The sequence below is a fragment of the Barbus barbus genome, assembly GCF_936440315.1.
Source record: "Barbus barbus genome assembly, chromosome: 19".
In the NCBI taxonomy this organism is placed as follows: Eukaryota; Metazoa; Chordata; class Actinopteri; order Cypriniformes; family Cyprinidae; genus Barbus; species Barbus barbus.
This window is the reverse complement of record NC_136747.1, coordinates 24,034,392-24,057,369: the sequence shown is the minus strand read 5'-3', so window position 1 is coordinate 24,057,369 and position 22,978 is coordinate 24,034,392. Positions and strand designations below refer to the sequence as shown.

Genomic DNA, 22,978 nt, shown 5'->3' with positions numbered 1-22,978 from the left:
AATAAATATACACAGTACACACTCATATATTATGTAAACAGAAACTTTTTTGGATGCGATTAATCATGATTAATCGTTTGACACCACTAATGATTACTATTGTCACATGGCTTAAAACTCTGTGGTAACTTATTCAAACAATTACCTTAATAATCCTTTATGTTTCGAAGACCTAACAAAATTTGTGGAAGTTTGCGTCAAAACTTTGCTAGCTGTTAGGCTGATAAACCCTCTGCAATCCTGACTCCCAAAACCTGCCAACACCAACAGCAGCCAGCCAATCACAACAGATTCCATGCCAGCACTTTTTTATTTTTGTGTGCAATATGCATCAGGCGGTCCGTGGGTTTTTCCATGAGCAATCAGGCATGATGTCTGAGCTGAGAATAACCACCTGAACGCTTCCTCTGATTTGTGACAGCACTGAGCAAAGTGACATCTCCATAAAACTGGGTTTTGCAAGCAGGTTAGAGCAACTACAACATCCTAAGACAACGTGATCTAATTAAATCACCGTTTTATTTATTTTTATTTTATATTCTGAAGAAGGAAAGCGTGTAAACCTGGGTAAGGATGTGCAGAGCTGCAGTCGTGGGAGCGACGGCACCACCTCCACCATACAGCCGCTGCTCTTCACCCCCACCAGACCCTCCAGAAGACAGTCGCTGCTCACCCCAAACACGGACGTGTGATACCCTGCAATATTAGCAAAAATCAGATTTAAAAATGTTCCATAATAACAGACCACGCTAATGATCTGAAGGCAATTAGAGCTCATTAAAGTCCTTTGAAACATGCGTGTGATTTGTAGATGTTAAGAACTGCTGGAATGGCTATAAAGCAGGGATCAATGAGTTTATCCTATTTTAATGAGAGGATATTTAGCTGGTTTATTCAAGTAGGGAAATGCTGGACTTGTTTTTCAGTTTGAAGCAGACTTGATTTCTGAATTATTACAGCATTATGGTGCAGAATAAATGTTCAGTACAAACTCGTTTCTTGTTTTATAAGAGAACGTTCACTGGTCCATTGGTTTTTTAGCACCGATGTAGTCAAACTGAACTCTATTTACCTACAATTTAATATTAACACCCTATTTAATGTACTCAGTATTTACTAAATAATATTTACTGCACATTATACTATAAGAAAAAAACAAAACAATACACATTCATGAGCCAATCAATTTCCCGTCCTATTTCCCACTGAATAATCAGTTTCAGTTTAGAATTAAGAAGTTAAATTGCAGTTTTATGTTATGCATTTAAGGTGTTGTAAAGCTCACCACTGATTGTAATGTTGCCGGTGGTGCGAGGAACTCCAACCAGAGTAACCGGATAGAGGCCAGACTCCGCTGGCAGAGACAGAGCGGCAGGAAGAGACTCAAAATCTACACCTGATGTCAACAGACCCTGACAAACACAAATCACAGAGAATACAGCGGTCAGTACATAGTATAATTATTTGTTTTATCCATAATGGCAGCATGAATGCTCTGCTTAACATCTCCTTTTTGTGTTCCATGTAAGAAAGAACACAAGGATGAGCAATTAATGACAGAATTTATCATAATTTTATTTGTTTTCAGTTTAATACCAATATAATAATAATAATAATAATAATAATAATAATAATTATTATTATTATTATTATTATTATTATTACTATTATTATTTACTAAATGGTTTTATTTATTGGTATTAAACAAAAATTTTTAAAATAAAGATAAATAAATAAATAGATAACAAATATAAAAATTTAGAAAAAATAAAGTAAAAACATTGAGAAAAAATCGATTTAAATGTAAAATAAATAAATAAAATAAATAAAAATACATTTTAAATAAAATCAATTTAAAAATCATAATAATTATTAATTATTCATTTATTGGTATTAAACTGATTTTTGTTTTTTTATAAATATATACATAAATATAAAGTATACAAAGCATTTAAAAAATATATTTAAAATAAATAAAATAATATTTACATTAAATAAAAAATTTATAAATTCATTCAAAATAAACAAACGCAAAAAAAATCAATAAAACAATAAACAAATAAATCTAAACACTGTGTGTGTGTGGGGGGGGGGGGGGGGCTGTATTGTATTATTAGCTCTGTAAATTGTGTTAATAACAATGTATTGCTGTTTAAATTGTTCTCTTTTTCTTGTTTTTCTCCTTTTCTCACTTATGGTGTTTTCTCACCAAAGGAGAAAAATGCAATTAAAAAGCAGATTAAATATAAAACAAATGCAGCCACCAACAGCTTTTCAAGGACAGAATCAGAATGTCACACGCATGTGGATGTTATTAAAAGATAAAACACATGCACACAAAACAAATCATTCAATGTCCTCGGAGCAAAAAGGTGACGATTAACATAAACAGCACGTGACATTTTCACAAGCCAGCATTTCGGTTGTTAACACATTAAAAAATGCATATATTTACCAGAAACAGCAAAATAGCAAAACTCTAAAATAACAAGCATATATATTAACAACCTAGCAGCAAATATGTTGTTTGGCATTTTAATTTTCCAATTTCGACTTCTTAATTCAGGCTTTTTTTGCAGAATGCATAAATAGTCTGTTTTTTACAGATCTTTTATGCTAGTTTGTGTCTTAGTGTGTGTTAACGGTAACAAGAGAATAAAGAGATGCAGAAACAAAGCAGAATGAGAAGACCAATGAAAAAACAACTGGTGACAGACCAATGGTTTGAGATTTTTTGGTTTTCTTTCTCTTCTCAATTTTTTTTTTTTTTTTTTTTTTACTCCAAACATCACATAATCAATCATCCTGATATCCATCTGATATGGAGGAGATGAAATCACTCCCAGCATGCTCTCCCCATTACCCATGGAGAAAATTGCTCTTGTTCACAGCACTACAGAGAAAAGAAACAGCGTTAGCAGAATCACAGCGGCAGATGAGAGCGAGAGATGGAGACAGATTGAAAACGAGACGCTTACACCTTCGTCGTGGAGGTGAGGGCCGATTATTACCGTGCCCTGAGAAGTCGAGCTGCTCTCCGAGGAGAGTTTTCCCGATTTCTATTCATACTCCAGACATCATTTAGACTCCACCAAATGTGCTTTATGGGATTTTTATCATATTAGCCTGAATGAAACCATTAAACTCTGGACTTGACAGGAAAGAATCAAGAATTTTCCATTTCTCCTGATATCCGATATACTCTGTGTCCAATGTCTCTGTGACATGAAACTTTTATATCTATCCAAAGAGAACATAACATAGGGCTTTAACGTCAAGCCATTTTACTCCAGCTGCTTACTCAAGCCATTTACTCCAGCTCCATTTGAGTCAAACTAAATATTCAACAAAATAATTGTATACATATAATAAAAATACAATTAAAGATTTACATAAACAAATACACATTTTTGTAATATTGTATAGTAAATTAATGTTAAAAAAATACATAATTTTAAATTAATTATAATTTAATTAAAAACTAATTGAATTTTAAGCCTAGTAGTAACAAAGAAAAAATGCAAATACAAAACATAAAAAATAATATATAATATTTACATTCTATAAAGTGGTCTTTTTAAGGGTGGTTGGCGAAAATACAATTAAGCTCAAGATTCTTTGCTAAATTATGAAATTTCACATTTTGGTTCACTTTGATTTGATTATTTTGGTACCATTTTTAATTGTTTTCTAACATGATGACCTACATAAAAATACAAATACAAAATGTACTGAAATATCAACATAATACATTCAGTATAAGAAATGAACGAGTAATATATTAAATTCATATGGTAATTAGGATCAATTTTGAAACCGAAAAAGTATTTAAAACTTATTTTAAATATTTTTCCATTTCTAAATGGCTACTAATGTACAATAAATAAACTAAAATAAAATGTAAATGATGAATAAGACTATTCACACACAGACACACACATAAACATGAGGTGTAAACATGAGCAAACCACAGCTTTTGGCTTTGTTGACATGTTTTTGGATGGGGAGGTTTTACAGAGATGGTGTATGGCTGAAGAGATGATGGCCATCTAATCCAATGTCTGTCAATAATCAAGTCTGACTGAAGTTAGTAAAACATCTGCAATCACTTACAGCAACTTTATCAACTCCACTGTCCAGACAGACAGAAGAAACATGAACTCAAAGATCTCTCATTCAGACCCTGAACAATTGAGCAGCTTTGCAATAAAGACATATAGTAATGCAATTAAGGATGTATCGTTTAATGTAGTCTAAAATACTAACCTCTAAAATACTTTACAGGTACTAAGTAAAACCTCATATTATGTGGAGGGTCTCAGTATTGTATAAGCCGTATTTTGAAATACCTGATTTGCATTTCCTTCTTGAAAAGGTTAATTAGCTCGACATCTAATGCTAACAATCTGTTCTTTTCTTTTCTGGTGTGGATGTCTAACGTCAGACTTTCATCGGCTGCTACAAAAAGTCTGTGGAAATATTTGCTCTTTGTGTCTTTTTTTTTTCCCTGCTCCACCAGACAAAAATTATAAAAAAAAAAAAAATGGACAAAAGCCATTTTCAAAAGCACCGTAACATAATCATAGGCACTTAATTAAACCAAGAGTGAATGAAATTAATACCTAGAAGATAAATATTTTCAAAGCAGTTTCATGAATTGGCATTAGAAAAAGAGAGATGCATCTTAAGGCATTAATTATATTTTTATTTTATATATATATTAAATATTTTTAAGTAATAAATATATGTGGGGGGGGGGTTGTGTCTTGAGTTAGGGGGGTGCCCATATCGTGAATCTGTATTCAGAAAGGCACGGACAACAAACAACAATTGCTGTTACATTACAGTACATCAAATTTCACTTACCACATAAATAGAATAAGGAGAGATGACTGAGGATGATGGAGAATGATTTTCAGATCCTGAGCACCACTGACAATCTAATCTTGTAAAATGTGTAACAGAGTACATGTCATCGTGAATATCGAAAGTGAAAGTGAAACTAAAAAGCGACCGTGCATTCAAAAGCAGTGTTAATGCCAGGCGTAATAGCGGCTCTCTGATGCCCACAATTTATATACAGTATACGGGGGGGGGGGAATCACGATTTTGAAATTTCCGCATCCACACGTAGGTACACATCCATGGCAACAATAAACGCGAAAACAAGCGAAGATGACAAGCATATTCAAGCAAAAGCCAACACGAGTTGTGTGAAACAAAGCAAAATCAATGTTACTAACAAGAAGTAATAACACAACCTCAAGCAAATTCGAGACCTTCCTGCTCCTTGAGTTTTCTCCACTGCTGGAAAGCTGCTCTGATATTTACACGGGTCCTGTTTACACGGGTCTATTTACCTCTTGCCTGATCGTAAACCTTCTTTTTAATGTTTTGTTTCTCTGATATTTTCCTCTTTTTTTTTATCTGACATCTCTCTCCATCTAGTCGATCTGCTAATATTCGGCTAATATTGCACTCAAATTGAGCGCTCGCTTCTCTTTATCAGTGCAAGACACCCCCTTACTGCTGATTGGCTACAAGTGTGTTTTGGGACTCGGTCAGGCACTGCGGTCAAAAGCGTTTTTCAAAAATCGCTTAGTGCACGTTTAAGGAGCGTAGGGGCTGATGTACATAACGGAAACCCTGATGTCGTCTTTCGTAGAGACAGTGAGGGGGACGGATAGGGTCACTATGAATCTGGGAGGGTCATGTCCCCCCCGTCCCTAGTGCCATCTGCGCACCTGTATATATACACACATACATATACACATGCATATATATATACACACACATGCACACACACACACACACACACACACACACACACACACATACACACACACACACACACAGTGGGGGGAAAAAAACATTTGATCCCCTGCTGATTTTGTACATTTTCCAACTGGCAAAAAAATTATCAGTCTATAATTTTAATGGTAGGTTTATTTGAATAATGAGAGACAGAATAACAACAACAAAAATCCAGAAAACGCATTTCAAAAAAGTTAGAAATTGATTTGCATTTTATTGAGTGAAATAAATATTTAATCTCCTATCAATCAGCAAGATTTCTGGCTCCCAGGTGTCTTTTATACAGGCAAGGAGCTGAGATTAGGAGCACTCTCTTAAAGGGAATGCTCCTAACCTCAGCTTGTTACCTGTATAAAAGACACCGGTCCACAGAAGCAATCATTCAATCAGATTCCAAACTCTCCACCACGGCCAAGACCAAAGAGCTGTCCAAGGATGTCAGGGACAAGACTGTAGACCTACACAAGGCTGGAATGGGCTACAAGACCATTGCCAAGCAGCTTGCTGAGAAGGTGACAACAGTTGTTGCGATTATTTGCAAATGGAAGAAACAAAAAATAACTGTCAATCTCCCTCGGTCTGGGGCTCCATGCAAGATGTCACCTCGTGGAGTTTCAATGATCATGAGAACGGTGGGGAATCAGTCCAGAACTACATGGGAGGATCTTGTCAATGATCTCAAGTCAGCTGGGACCATAGTCACCAAGAAAACAATTGGTAACACACTACACCATGAAGGACTGAAATCCTGCAGCGCCAGCAATGTCCCCCTGCTCAAGAAAGCACATGTACAGGCACGTCTGAAGTTTGCCAATGATTCAGAGGAGAACTGGGTGAAAGTGCTGTGGTCAGATTAGACAAAATCGAGCTCTTTGGCATCAACTCAACTCGCCGTGTTTGGAGGAGGAGGAATGCTGCCTATGACCCCAACAACACCATCCCCACCATCAAACATGGAGGTGGAAACATTATGCTTTGGGGGTGTTTTTCTGCCAAGATGACAGGACAACTGGACCACATCAAGAGGGATGATGGACGGGGCCATGTACCATCAGGGCCAGTGCATTGAAGTTAGTCAGGGCACTGAAAATGGGTCATGGATGGGTATTCCAGCATGACAATGACCCAAAACACACAGCCAAGGCAACAAAGGAGTGGCTCAAGAAGAAGCACATTAAGGTCCTGGAGTGGCCTAGCCAGTCTCCAGACCTTAATCTCATAGAAAATCTGTGGAGGGAGCTGAAGGTTTGAGTTACCAAACGTCAGGCTCGAAACCTTAATGACTTGTAGAGGCTCTGCAAAGAGGAGTGGGACAAAATCCCTCCTGAGATGTGTGCAAACCAGGTGGCCAACTACAAGAAACGTCTGACCTCTGTGATTGCAAACAAAGGTTTTGCCACCAAGTACTAAGTCATGTTTTGGGAAGGGGTCAAATACTTATTTCACTCATTAAAATGCAAATCAATTTATAACTTTTTTGAAATGCGTTTTTCTGGATTTTTTTGTTTTGTTTTTCTGTCTCTTGTAGAAAAGTTTTATTAATCAAAATATAAATTAATCAAGTATAATCAATGTGAAAATAGCCATTTATGTATCAAGTTATTCTACTATTATAACATGTATCTGCCTGTGTGTAGAGGCCAGCTTGAGAAGAGGATGTGCAGACATACATTCTGTGCTGAAACTGCACATCCTGTTGTGACAATGTAGACACTTAAAGTAAATGGAGGCCTCCTGTCCGCTTCCTGAAAGCAGACTAGAGGCATATCCAAAAAAGGTAACAATATAGGAATATGTATTGAACACGTTTTAGGGAGAAAAAAAAAAACTGTATATAAGAGGGTGCAAACCCAGATTCATAATATTTCTGCAGAGTTTTCTCGGTTTTGTTGTCTCTTATAATAAAATCTAAATTCTGGCATCAAAACCCCAAGACTCCAAGAATCATTCCTTGCAGCACCGGCAGGAGCCACCACACTCTCACTGTTCAAATAAACTACCATTAAAATTATAGACTGATCATTTCTTTGTCAGTGGGCAAACGTACAAAAATCAGCAGGGGATCAATTTTATTTATTTTTTTTCCCACTGTCCGTCTCTGTCTGTCTGTGTGTGTGTGTAAAATTATGCATAAAAAAATACATTCCTTGTAGTCAAGAAGATGCTGAACAAACAGACATTGAGATACATTGGATTGTATAGTGTGCTTGACATGAGGTCAGCAGTAAGGTCACACTGGTTCATCCTGGCACCATCCGCGTTGCCATCTGACACAGGTTATGACCGGCAGAGGAGTTTTATAGGGTCTCATGCTGATCCCATCTGGGGCAGATCTGGGCATGTCTGGAGAACACAGTTCACCTATGCAATCATTTTTCCTTTAACACAAATACTGATCTACAGTTAAGTCCATCCCTGGTGAGAAAGGACAAAAACCCCTTCTGGATTGGAGTTTAACCTCTAGCTGAAGCACACACCTGTGCCCTGAGTCTGCGGGTATGATGCTCTAATGGTTATGGATCTGAGCTGCTAACATAAAGACAGTAGATTGAGTCCAACAGTCACTATAATCACAGACCTGCTCTATCACTATCCTACCCTTGAGAAAAGAACTTCACCCCTGAATTGCTCCTAAAAATCTGTCTCTACAGGGGAGGGGAGGGGAGAGGAGGGGAGGGGAGGGGAGAGGAGAGGATAATTTATTTAAATAAAACAAAACAAAATATAACAAAACAATATAAAATAAAAATAAATAAATAAAACAAAAAATCTAAAGCACCTCAAAAATACATAGAGAAATATATAAATAAAATAAAATCTGAGGTGCCTCAGGGTTGCTTAAATGTCTATAATTGACCAAAAATAAACAGATGAGATGGAAAACGAGAATGTGTCTGATGTGAACAGCCTCTCAGAAGGCAGCTGTCTATGTAGAGAGAAGACAACAAAGCAGCACTAGATGAGCCAGCATTCGATACGTGATTACATTGGTTTCTTAGGAGCGTCTCCACATGGCTGGATTCTAATAATTGGGTCTCACATGAGTGGCCCATTACAGTGTGAGGAAGACACTGTAACCCCTCTCCCACATTTCACACAAACCGTCCCCATCTTTTCAGTGTGCTTCTGCCTCTATTCCCCTGTCATTATGGGCAGGTCGGGGTGACCTTCTACGGCCTAAATGGCCCTCAAGCCAAAAATAAGCGGCACCATCTCGTTTCAGCTGTCTGGGTCGAACTCTAAAGTGTAGTTAATATGTAAAGAGGAAAACAAAAAAAGATTTTCGGCAATGAGATTTGCATTACAATCTCATTGCTTGGCGCAGTGGGTAAATCGCAAAGCAACACAATGAACACTCCATGCCCTGACATTTTTTCTGCCCTCACTGAGAGCAAAATGCCATAAATGGTGACATAACCTATATAAATTAAGCAACGACTTTTTAAAGAGATCTCCATAGTGATCAATAGCACTTTTTATGCTTCAAATAAGTGCTCATGCATAAAACCTTTTCTTAAAGCGATCAACATAAAGACTAACACCATAAAGCCTCTGAAGGGTTCTGATGCAAGATCTTGTTTTCTGCCGTAATTTGGACATTAAAGTGTCAAGCACAGGTTTTCTGAATCTTTGCAAAAGTAATTAAAGCAAAGAGCACATGCACTTAGAGAGCTAAATGTCTCTTTTATATGAAGATGAAGATGTGAGTGTGTATAATGGACTCCCTCTCTTTTTCTCAACGTTTTTCTCATGCTTAATTACAAAAAGTAAAAAATAATATAAAATTTAAAAAATAATAATAATTCTGTTCAAAAATTAAGAAAGCTGCCTACCAACATTCATCACAGGCATGCTCCGGATGCAATGTTATTTGCATAAGTGTCAGTGCGTACAGTTGCATTTTTCCTGAGAGCAGCAATAAGAACTTAAAATGCTATACTTTTTGGCCGATAATAATTTAAATGACAGAAAAATATATTTCATAAAATAACTGCAATAAGACAAAATAAAAACAATCTAAAATAAAATACAAAAATAAAAATATGTAAATGTAACAATAAACTACAAAAATTAAAAACAAAAGTAAAATTATAAATAAAATTATATTATTTATTATTTAATTGTATTATTTTACACACATCACATAAAAATGACTACAATAAAAATCTAAAAGATACACACAAAATAAAATACAAAACGATATAAAATTTCATTATGAATAAAAGATAAGAAAATTAAATAACAAAAAAACAATATCAAATAAAATATGAAATGCAAAAATAAAATTCAAATTGAAAAAAGGGCTTGACATTAACTTTTTTTGCTCGCCAGCCACTGAGGCTAGCAGTTTTCCAAATTTACTAGCCACTCAGCATTTTTACTGGCCACAATTGTGTTGTTGGGAAATTACATTTTATATAACTTAATACTGCATACAAAATTATTTATATTGATTTCCAGGTCATTTTTGGCCTAATTAAAAGGCAATTTTCCCTAACCGTATTAAATGCATGCATCATCTTTCATATAAAATTCTTACATTTTATTAATAATTTCACTTAATATAATAAGACAATATAGGGCTGTTACCAATCAAATTAAATCAATATCTACAAAACTGATCTTTCCACTGCAGAAGAAACAGAAGTGAATGGAGTGGCATTCAGATGCATTTACACAGACAGTTCATTGTAAATGAAATGTAGCACGAATGCATACACTGCAAAATTATAACATCATAAATAATCTTGTGAGCTTGGTGTTTTAAATATATATACAAATATGAAATGTTGACAAAAATGCAAAGATAAGCTACTATGAAAGTAAACCCGTCTTAATGAGTCATTGAAGCATGCCTTCAAACAATTCGTTCAGACGGCTGATTCATTCAAGTCTTTATGAATGGACCACTGAATCATTGACTCAAATTATTCAAAATTCAAAAACACAAATCATTCAGTAACGAAACACCTCTGTGTGTTGCACAGACATGAGCACCTATTCTACTGTGATCTTTGTTTGGAACTATTTTCATTAACCAAATCAAGCAAAACCAGCCAATGTTGACAATATATCATTTCAATAAATTCAAATGTTTAATTAAAATGTATATTAACTACTCGTTTTAAGTATAAAATGTCAAATTTGCAATCGTGGTTTCTGGGAACACTTCACTCTATTGGTCGAGTCATGTTGCTTAATAGGCTGTATGTTATAAATATAAAAACTAAGTTCAATTTTTATGTTTCCTCCATGTGCAGTGGTGTTCATTTTTTTAATTTCTCCATTGAAATTTGTTTGAAAACTGTTTCACAAACACAGGCTGCGTGAGCCTCAACTGGCGTGACCTTGTTGTTACTGTTGATTATCCATCATCAATTGCCATTTAAACCGAATCTCGCCGAAATTTCAGTGGCATATATATGTATGTATGTATGTGTGTGTATGTGTGTATGTGTGTGTGTATGTATGTATGTATGTATGTATGCATGCATGCATACATACATACATACATATATATAATGCATGCATGCATGCATGCATGTATGCATGCATGTATGCATGCGTATATATATATATATATATATATATATATATATATATATATATATATATACACACACATACATACACAGGTCCTTTTCAAAAAATTAGCATATTGTGATAAAGTTCATTATTTTCTGTAATGTACTGATAAACATTAGACTTTCATATATTTTAGATTCATTACAACACAACTGAAGTAGTTCAAGCCTTTTATTGTTTTAATATTTATGATTTTGGCATACAGCTCATGAAAACCCAAAATTCCTATCTCAAAAAATTAGCATATCATGAAAAGGTTCTCTAAACGAGCTATTAACCTAATAATCTGAATCAACTAATTAACTCTAAACACCTGCAAAAGATTCCTGAGGCTTTTAAAAACTCCCAGCCTGGTTCATTACTCAAAACCGCAATCATGGGTAAGACTGCCGACCTGACTGCTGTCCAGAAGGCCATCATTGACACCCTCAAGCAAGAGGGTAAGACACAGAAAGAAATTTCTGAACGAATAGGCTGTTCCCAGAGTGCTGTATCAAGGCACCTCAGTGGGAAGTCTGTGGGAAGGAAAAAGTGTGGCAGAAAACGCAGCACAACGAGAAGAGGTGACCGGACCCTGAGGAAGATTGTGGAGAAGGACCGATTCCAGACCTTGGGGGACCTGCGGAAGCAGTGGACTGAGTCTGGAGTAGAAACATCCAGAGCCACCATGTACAGGCGTGTGCAGGAAATGGGCTACAGGTGCCGCATTCCCCAGGTCAAGCCACTTTTGAACCAGAAACAGCGGCAGAAGCGCCTGACCTGGGCTACAGAGAAGCAGCACTGGACTGTTGCTCAGTGGTCCAAAGTACTTTTTTCGGATGAAAGCAAATTTTGCATGTCATTTGGAAATCAAGGTGCCAGAGTCTGGAGGAAGACTGGGGAGAGGGAAATGCCAAAATGCCTGAAGTCCAATGTCAAGTACCCACAGTCAGTGATGCTGGTGTTGGTCCACTGTGTTTTATCAAGGGCAGGGTCAATGCAGCTAGCTATCAGGAGATTTTGGAGCACTTCATGCTTCCATCTGCTGAAAAGCTTTATGGAGATGATTTCATTTTTCAGCACGACCTGGCACCTGCTCACAGTGCCAAAACCACTGGTAAATGGTTTACTGACCATGGTATTACTGTGCTCAATTGGCCTGCCAACTCTCCTGACCTGAACCCCATAGAGAATCTGTGGGATATTGTGAAGAGAAAGTTGAGACGCAAGACCCAACACTCTGGATGAGCTTAAGGCCGCTATCGAAGCATCCTGGGCCTCCATAACACCTCAGCAGTGCCACAGGCTGATTGCCTCCATGCCACGCCGCATTGAAGCAGTCATTTCTGCAAAAGGATTCCCGACCAAGTATTGAGTGCATAACTGAACATAATTATTTGAAGGTTGACTTTTTTTTTTGTATTAAAAACACTTTTCTTTTATTGGTCGGATGAAATATGCTAATTTTTTGAGATAGGAATTTTGGGTTTTCATGAGCTGTATGCCAAAATCATCAATATTAAAACAATAAAAGGCTTGAACTACTTCAGTTGTGTTGTAATGAATCTAAAATATATGAAAGTCTAATGTTTATCAGTACATTACAGAAAATAATGAACTTTATCACAATATGCTAATTTTTTGAAAAGGACCTGTATATACACACTAATATATATATATATATATATATATATAATACACACACACACTATATTGTCAAAAGTATTGGGTCACCCCCTTCTAATATGTCATGAACATTTTTGACTACTTTAGTAATTTTTATGAGTACAAATCTTAATGTTTAAGCATACAATGATATTCAAGGGAATTGTGCGCTTCTAATTGTATAGCAACAGTTTGGACAGGACCCTTTTCTATTCTAACATGACAGTGTCTCTGTGTATAAGGCACAGTTCAAAAAGACATGATTGATTCAGTCAGTGTGGAAGAACAGAAAGCCAAGTCCTGATCCCAGCTGAACTCCTCTGGTGTGACTTTAAATGCAGACCTTGAGCCAGAAACTCATCACCAAACACCAGTGACTTGTAAATAAGGGTACTGTCATTTTAGACACGTCCAAAACTGTTGCAACAGAGATGGAAATACAATTTTTAAATGCATGAATTATGTTTCCATCTTTGTTGCCACAGTTTTGTTAGTGCCTTTTTCTGTTCATTAGAAGGGGGTGACCCTATACTTTTGGCAATATAGTCTAATATATATACATATATATATACACATATATATACACATATATATACACACACATACACACACATACACACACACACACACACACGTGCCTAACCGTGCCTATATATACACACAATAACTACAATAAGACAAAAATCATTCAAATTAAAATAAAATTAAATAAAATACACAATTTAAAACAAAATTCACATTACAAATAAAATTATAAATGTATTATTTCATTTTAAAACATCATAATATTACCAAATATTTTATAAATCAAATACTGTATGCTTACCATGTTTTCGACCCGCAGCTCAAATGGCATAGGATTATAGACCATCAACTGCACCTCACAAACATCGCCCTGCACCCACTGGAAATCTGCAACACACACACACACACACACACACACACACACACACATCAATGAAAAGCTGCACTGTATAAATGCATAAAGAATGAAACGCATTCAGCTCTTAGGACATAGGATGATTCATTGATGTTGACAGGCCTGATCAATATGCTTGCATACACTGCTCTATAAATCTGATCAAATGAAACAGCCAGCGGCGATTGTAAATATTTATTTTACTTGAGGGTACAATCAAACTCATGACCTTGGTGTTCCAAGCACTACGGTTGCTACCAGTTAAGCAACAGGAACACTATATGACTCTCTTCAGCTGAATTTTGCTCTATGTTTCTGAGTAAAACCTTCAGAGCTGGAAGCTAGCAGACTGGAGTTACTCTACTGAGCTTTTCCATTAATCCAGAGACGGAGTCTGATACTGATTAAGCGTTTCCAAACAATGGGCCCCTCGTTCCCTCGGGAGGAGATATATTCACTGTATTATCTACAGTATGCTCACAGATTTCATGCTCAAATTAACCAGAGCCCCGTCTCACACTAATAATCATCCGCCGCTGAAGGCCATATGGAGTTTAGAACGCATGAATTATTTTCAAAGAATGAAAACCAACTGTATCTATTCTTGTCCGTCGCCTCTGAAACAGTCATTGTTGACATTTCTCATAAATTCCAGGAATCTGGAGCTCATTGTGTATTTCACGCTAAAAAGAAATGGTTGTCATTGTGAAATGCCTAATTTGCTGTGCTGGGGAGTTTAAAAAAGATATATTTGAATAAACAGATCAAATTATTTTGAGGTTGAATTTCTAAAAAAAATAACTATATAACAGACAGACAAACAAAAATAAAATAAAATAGAGATCATTTTTGTACATTATCCAGGCTTTTCCACACAGCTACTTACCAAATACCTAAATAATGATGAGCATGAAATATTGAAATTATTTATGGGAGAAGAAAGTGATAGTGATAGGACTAAGCTGTGATATGTAAAATACACAAATAAATAAAAAAATTTAACAAGAAAATTAATTTTAAAATAACTATGTAGATGAATAAAAGTACATAAATAAATGGAGTAAACAAAAATAAAATAAGAAAAATAATTACCAATCAAGTATATAAAAGGTAAAAAAATAAAAGTAAATAAATGAAAACTAAAATAATAAGTACATAAAAGTAAATAAATGTGAATAAAAGTAAATCAGAAATGTAAATAAACACTACATAAAATAAAAAATGTCAATAAGTTAATTAAACAAGTACATAAAAGTTCATAGATAATGGTCAAAAGAAAAAGGTAAATAAAAAATAAAATTAATAATAAATAAATAAAGTGTGCATGTGTGTGAGAGAGAAAGCGAGAGAGAGAGAGAGAAGTAATGGCCACCCCCTTTGCTCCCTTTAAAGAACCCCCTTTAGTTTAGGGCAAATAGTTTCAAGTGTCTTCAACTCATCATGGATTTTCTCTTCCAAACACGGTATTTTTCTATATCCATCAGGAATCTAATAATCCATTCCAAACTGGAACATAAATCCAGTGTGAATGCACTGTTGGGCAACACTGAACTGACGCAGAGTAAACGCCAGGCTTCACCCCTGAGGGAAATTAAAGCAGGGTTGAAAAAGGAGCTTCTTTATTATAGATGTTATGAAGCCCAGTGTGGGAGACGGTTTTCCATATGATGAATGCATCAGAAGACAGCATAGACCTCTGAAATGATGATAAGGGGACAGGGCAGGCTGGGCCAGGCCAGGCCAATTACATGTAATATCCCCCTTAAGGGAGAAGCCCACGAGGCGGTTTAAGCATTTCATTTGAGCTGGATGCCACACAAAGGCCCTGTGGCTCTGCTTATGGAGACCAGAGGATGAGAACACAGACAAATCCACCTGCTGAGTCTGAAATCTGGCAGTTTAGGTCAACATGAAACAGCCATCGCAATTCATTTTACCTCGGTGCTCATAAAAACAGAGTTAAAAGGCTTTTTTTTACTGTTGCTTAATATTAATCATACAGTTTGTTTGGACTGGGTGAAATCATCTGAAAAGGAAAACTTTTTGTTGGCTCAAGGGTTCAGTTTAATCAGCAGCAGGATAAATCATAAATATTTCCTTGAACTCACTAAATAATGTAAAATTGGGAAAAGTAAAAACAAGTGAACTTGTGATTAGGGGTGGGCGATATGGGAAAAATATCATATCACGATTTTTTATAGAAATATCACGATTCACGATTTTTATCCCGATTCTTTGTTAGTTTTACTATTTTGGTTTTACAAGTTGTCTGAGCATTACAGCCAAACTAGAAAGACAAAGATGCATGGCAGATATTTAGGCCAAAGTGGGTGAAGATAAAAAATCTTTGTCATTATTTTATTTTTCTTATTAAAAAATAAGAACAAAGATACACATTACAAATACACATAATATACAAATAAAATAACAGTGCTTTATTTCCAGGTACAATAGGTGTATTTAGCAGAGCATTCAATGAAATTGAATGAACAAATATAAAAATAAAACACTAGATAGACTGATTCCTAAAGCAACTGTATTAAAGTTTTTCAGTCAAGAATAGTGAGTGATTTTTCTCTTTTGCGTTTTGTTTTGTTAACGTTAAATGAATAGTTCCCCCACAAATTAATATTCTGTCATCTGTCTGTCAATTCTGTCATAATGTTGTATTTTTATATCATCATTTACTCAAAAGTTGTTTTAAACCGGAATGAGTTTCTTTCTTGTGCTGAACATTTATAAATGCTATTTTGAAGAAGGCGGAAAACCAAACAGTTGCTGGTCCTCAGTGACTTCCATAGGATTTTTCTTTCCTACTATCAAAGTCAATGTAGACCAGCAACTGTTTGGTTTTCCACTGAGTAAATAATGACAGAAATTCAATTTTAGGGTGAACTATCCCTTTAATGACAGTCGACAGCATGTTTAGTGTCCTGTCCCTTTAAGAGCTGCACGCATCTAATATACAGTACAGGCACGCATCCGTTTCTCTCTTAACTATTTACTTTCATTTTAGAGATAACCAACTCAGTCTGTATGTAAACCTTGTGTGTTTTGACAGTATTAGCGCAAAATATAACTTAGTTGAGTAATCAGGCGCTGTTAGACAGGCGTTTTAGTGCGCGTGCTTCAGGTGTACGCGCTCAGAACAAGCGCACGTCAGACCAGCGCGCGAATTAAACATTTAACCAGCAAGGCTTGTATGCAAATAATGTACTTTTGCGATCGCGAATAAGTGCAGTGTCCTGTCTGAGTAACTCTACTGCTGTATGTCGTGTTGTACAGTACATAGAGACGGCGGCGCCAGAACTGTATTTGACAATGTGCGCGGTAGCGCGATACTACGATATTTCTTCAAAAGCAGATCGTGGAGACATTTTTATCGTCCACGATCAAAAATCGTCATATCGCACACCCCTACTTGTGATAGATACATGAGATGGCAGTTTGTTACAATCTTCTATGCCACGTAGAGAGAAGCAGTGAAGAAGAAAGAAATCCCTCCAACTCAACTTTCCACCTCAGTTACTAGAGCTCTCTTCACACAAGGACCTAAAGGAGACACTGACTTGAAGCTGTATGATATATTATAACATGAAACATACAAGGAACTGGAGTGGAAGGGAGATAGAGGAGAGAGAAATATATATATATATAGATATCAATAAATTATATACAGCCACTACTAAATGTTTAAGTTTGGGACCGGTAAGATTATTATTTATTTATTATGCTTTTTGAAAAAAGGTATCTTATGCTAACCAAGGGTGCATTTAATTAAATTAAATGATTTAATTAATTTATTTTAATAATATTTCATTTCATTGTGACTTTTTAAATCTCACAATTTGGACTTTTTATCTTGAAATTCAGTCTTCACACAATTCTGACTTTTTTTCTGAGAAAAACAAGATATAAATGCACAAACGCATAACTGTGAGCTATAAACAGAATTGTGAGATGTAAAAGCAGAATTGTGAGGTATAAATAGAATTGTGAGGTATAAACAGAATTGTGAGGTATAAATAGAATTATGAGATAAAAATGCAGAATTTTGAGATATAAATGCAGAATTGTGAGATATAAATATAATTGTGAGGTATAAACAGAATTGTGAGATATAAATTGAATTATGAGATAAAAATGCAGAATTGTGTTATATAAATGCAGAATTGTGAGATACAAACAGAATTGTGAAATATAAATGCAGAATTTTGAGATTAAATGCAGAATTGTGAGGTATAAATAGAATTGTGAGGTATAAATAGAATTGTGAGGTATAAACACAGAATTGTGAGGTATAAATAGAATGAGATAAAAATGCAAAATTTTGAGATATAAATGCAGAATTGTGAGGTATAAACAGAATTGTGAGATAAATATAATTGTGAGGTATAAACACAGAATTGTGAGATATAAATAGAATTATTAGATAAAAATGCAAAATTGTGAGGTATAAACAGAATTGTGAGGTATAAACAGAATTGTGAGGTATAAACAGAATTGTGTTATATAAATGCAGAATTGTGAGATACAAACAGAATTGTCAAATATAAATGCAGAATTTTGAGATTAAATGCAGAATTGAGATTAACAAAATTGTGAGATATAAATACAGCATTGTGAGATATAAACAGAAGTGCGAGACAAACACAGAACTGTGAGATATAAACAATTGTGAGATATAAATGCAGAATTGCGAGAAAAAAAGTCTAAACTATGAGATTAACGTTGAGATAAACTAGCCGCAATTAACTTTTTAATGTTTTTTCCATGGTATCAACAGGCTCCAGTACTTAGGCTCCAGTAAAACAGTAATACTGTAAAATATTATACAATCTAAAGTAATTGTTTTCTATTATAAAATAGAATCTTCTGAATGTCAACGATTTTTCACTGAGCTCTGCTGTTCAAAAGACACCCACAAAGAACAAATAAAAGAAAGAGCCCTTGTGATGACCAATCATCTATCAGTCCAGAAAGCAATGTTTTGTTTTCTTCTTCAATCCAGATCTCTGTACAGAGGAAACACAAGCACACTCTGCATTAACGTCCCTCGGCAGTGACTCACACACTCCTGTGACGACCGCTCTTGAAGACGACAGGAAACCCTGCTCAAGTGTAGCTGACTCACCTCTCCAAACGAAACCTCCGCAGAGATTCACCATCAATTCTGTATCAGTGCTGCCCTGCATTAGTGAGGAGCTCTCCTGAATGACTCACATCCAGCTGAACTTCATGTTCTTCAAACCTCTGCAGCTACACAAACTGTTTACTATTATGCAGCTCAGACTTTTTCTCTGAGAAAAACAAGATATAAATGCACATAAACGCATAACTGTGAGATATAAACAGAATTGTGAGATGTAAAAGCAGAATTGTGAGATATAAATGCAGAATTGTGAGGTATAAACAGAATTGTGAGATATAAATATAATTTTGAGGTATTTCTGTATGCCCTACTGGTAATTCAATGAAATATAAAACCATTCAAGTTGGCTGTTATTAAGCCTCTTATTAAGAAACCAGACCCATTTCAAATCTGCTGTTTGTGTCTAAAATTTTAGAAAAAGTTGTGTCTGCTCAATTGTGCTCCTTCTTGCAAAAAAATGATCTCTATGAAGAATTTCAGTCAGGTTTCAGGCCTCACCATAGCACAGAAGCTGCACTTGTTAAAATTACAAATGACTTGCTTCTTGCTTCAAACCAAGGCTGCATCTCATTGCTAGAATTACTTGATCTTAGTGCTGCGTTCGATACTATAGACCAGAGGTCCCCAACCACCAGGTCGCGACCCACTACCGGGCCGTGGAAGAATTCCTACCGGGTCGGGAGAACGTTCGGGGGAAAATGAGAATAGATATAACGCTCTGTTATTTATTGTGCGTAAATGATTTTTCTAATTATTCTGTAGTTTCGTTGTATGCGATTGATAGAGTAGCAATTTGACGATTTCATGTTAAAATTAGTAAATAAAAGATTGCTCTGATCTGTCATATAGGTTATTAGGGCTTAAACGGATCGCAGTTGATCAAATCGGTCTGAAACACGTCTCTATGCTTGTGCGCGCTTCGGGTGTGTGCCAGTACAGCGCGCACAAGCATAGAGACGTGTTTCAGACAGCGCGGCATACCGATTTGATTCCTCTTTCAGGTATCCCTGCCTTTAAGATACATATGCATGGGGGGTTGCCAAGCATTCACATAATGCATCTTATAATCTTGTACTGCAGTTATATCTGATCAAATGTACATTATTATTATTCTTTAGCTTGGGTTGAACAAATCATTTTGCTTAGATGGAACAGCAGCTACGCTAATTATGTCTCTATTTGTTTCTCTGATTAACATCCCGTGGTAACTAGGAATTACAGAAACTTCAGTGTGGATCCAACCCTTAAATGATCCGAGATGACCGAACACCTGAGAAAAGATAATGCCAACCCCTCAGAGGACCTCAGAGGATGCCAATGCTCAGACAACATACAGAATTACCAAATTTTGCCATAAGTTAAATATATTAAGGTTCTACAATATAAAAATATATTGTGGAAACTTAATTTCCTGTAGAGCTGCTTTGCAACGATTTGTATCATAAAAAGCGCTATACAAATAAACTTGAACTTGAAACATTAATTATTTTAAATAAATAAATAAAAAACACTATCAACATTAAGCTTCAAAAGAGTTGGAAAATTCCTGTTTCCATTGATATGGCTCCTTAAGTTTTGTCAATCTTCCTAAACAAAGACTGCATTTACAAACTGCTAAATCATCAGGCCATGAGGCCACCTGAGACAAAGTCCTGAAGATATTAATTTGTAATTATGGTCATTTCAATGAAATGTTAATAGCATAACTTGCTTTGTTACAGTTTTGTGTAAAATGGCAGGCAAAAAATAGACGGTCAAGTTGACAGCACTGCATTGTGGGATACAGTACCTAGTGCAGTGTGCTCTACATAACGTCATTTTTTGGAAAATTGCAGTAGGGCATACAGAAAATACAGTATGCAAAATAAAACTACTTCCAATACGCCATTCCAAACATGACCAAGGTCATGCAACTGCCAGAACAAACTAATTAAGAAGCCCTTATAGCCTACATCAGATGCTTCTGTGCTAAAGTCTCTTTATATACGACCTGTGGTTTTGGGTGTGTGTTTGTCTCCAGCAGGCTGACAGTCATTATACGGATGGCCCCACACTGTGTCGCTGTCCATTACAGCTTAGCAAACAGGGATTGTGGGTCTGCTGTGGACATCTGCTGGTGTAAGAGCTCCATCCCATATACAAAAGCACGTCAAATATTTGCCCTTTTGAGGGTGGCCTCGCGATAAACTGCTCTAAGTGGTGTTGAGATCTGGCAGGTGAAGATGTATGCGGACCTGGACCCAAGACACAGGATGGATGCACCTGTCAGTGTCTCCGAATCGGCTTCTGCGAAAACCTCCATCTGTTCACTAACAAGCACCTTTTTCACACGGCTCTCTTCCCAATTGCAACACTGCCTGACCACTACGACAACAGCCCAGTGGCTACATTGCAGATCTGGGGAAGCGAGAGTTTTGCGCAGTCTGAAAATCACGAGAGAGTGAGAACTCCCCGCGTGGGAACTCCTGCAGGTCATAACAAATGTTAATGAGAGATGAATTGGCTCGTTAGAAAGTGCTGATTATCAGTTCGTATGAGCAGCTGTTCACCCACATGCAACACACACACACACACACACACAGAGATACTACTACTCATACATAAATGTATGCAAAATATGATATATAGATGAATCAAGACGACCAATAAACAAACATTGAATTATTGCATTAATTCCTACATTATAGTGCTGCTAATTAGTAAAAGTAGATATTAAAAATAGATTAAAATATAAAAAAAACACCTATGCTTGCAATCATCTATTAGTCATATTTGTTAATCATTTAAAAAAATAATTGCATTAAATCAAACTTAAATGCATAATAATTTAGAGTAAATAAATAAATGAGATTGTAAAATGTATCAGATTTTTTTTTACATAAGGATTACAAATAAATTATATTTTTTTACTTGTTTGTCCGTTCATTTTAAATTTATTTTAAATGACAAGTATTCATTATAAATTATACAATAAAAATATATTATTTTAAATAATGGTTTATTCATTATAAAATGTTAAATCATTATGCACTTATTTAAAATGTATTTTAATTTTTACATTTTTTATTCATTTATTTTAAATAAACCCATTTTAAATTACTAATTATACATTTTAAAACATTACGTATATAAAAGGTATTTTCATTTATTTTAATTAGCATTTATTTATATAATTATGTATTTTTAAATAAGAATGAATGAATGAATATAAAAATGCATTTTTCTTGATAGGACAGTGGAGATCTGACAGGAAGCGAGTGGGAGAGAGAGAGAGGGGGACGGGTTTGGGAAAGGTACACGAGGCGGGATTCGAACTCGGGACACCCAAAGCGCAACGGCACTACATCTTGGTGGCGACTGAACAAACAAATTAATGAATGAATATGAAAAAATCTAGTATGAAATCTGAAAAATCCTCTTTCCACTGATACGGCCCCTTTAATTTCTAAGTATTCCTATAGCTTGACTGCTTGTACATATCGCTGAAACAGCATCAGGCCGAGAGGCTGCCTGAGACAAAGTCCTGATAAAGATGTTAAAGAGTGTTTAATGCCTCATTACGTGTGTAATGGAGGAGGAGATAGCTCTCTCTCCCTACAATAGCCATCCGTTTAGGAGACAGGATAAAGCTCTCTCCTCCTGCTGTTCCGCTGGAAGACACACAACTCCAGACACCTGCACCGCTTCTGAGATCCGTCCATGCTGAGAGCCGGAGGATATCTGCCCTTTGGCTCTTCCAAAAAGAGTTTACCCTGTGAGATACACCTCACTCCACATAGAACCACAAAACAACCACAAAGCTGAACAAGAACCCCTCAAGAGTTCACCTTCTAGTCAATATAGTACAAATATGCACATACACC

The 22,978-nt window shown here is 35.8% G+C and overlaps 1 protein-coding gene across 2 annotated transcripts in view; it reads right to left on the bottom strand.

Annotated features, from left to right (window-relative positions):
• The window catches only part of trappc9 (trafficking protein particle complex subunit 9), a 217,634-nt gene that overhangs the window by 147,259 nt on the left and 47,397 nt on the right, over positions 1-22,978 (bottom strand). For both annotated transcript variants that reach the window (XM_079441154.1, XM_079441153.1), the window contains 3 exons: positions 13,871-13,956; positions 1,286-1,412; positions 564-696 (listed from right to left, as the gene is read on the bottom strand). In XM_079441154.1, the coding sequence (XP_079297280.1) occupies positions 564-696; positions 1,286-1,412; positions 13,871-13,956 (346 nt within the window). The remainder of the gene's footprint in view (positions 1-563; positions 697-1,285; positions 1,413-13,870; positions 13,957-22,978) is intronic.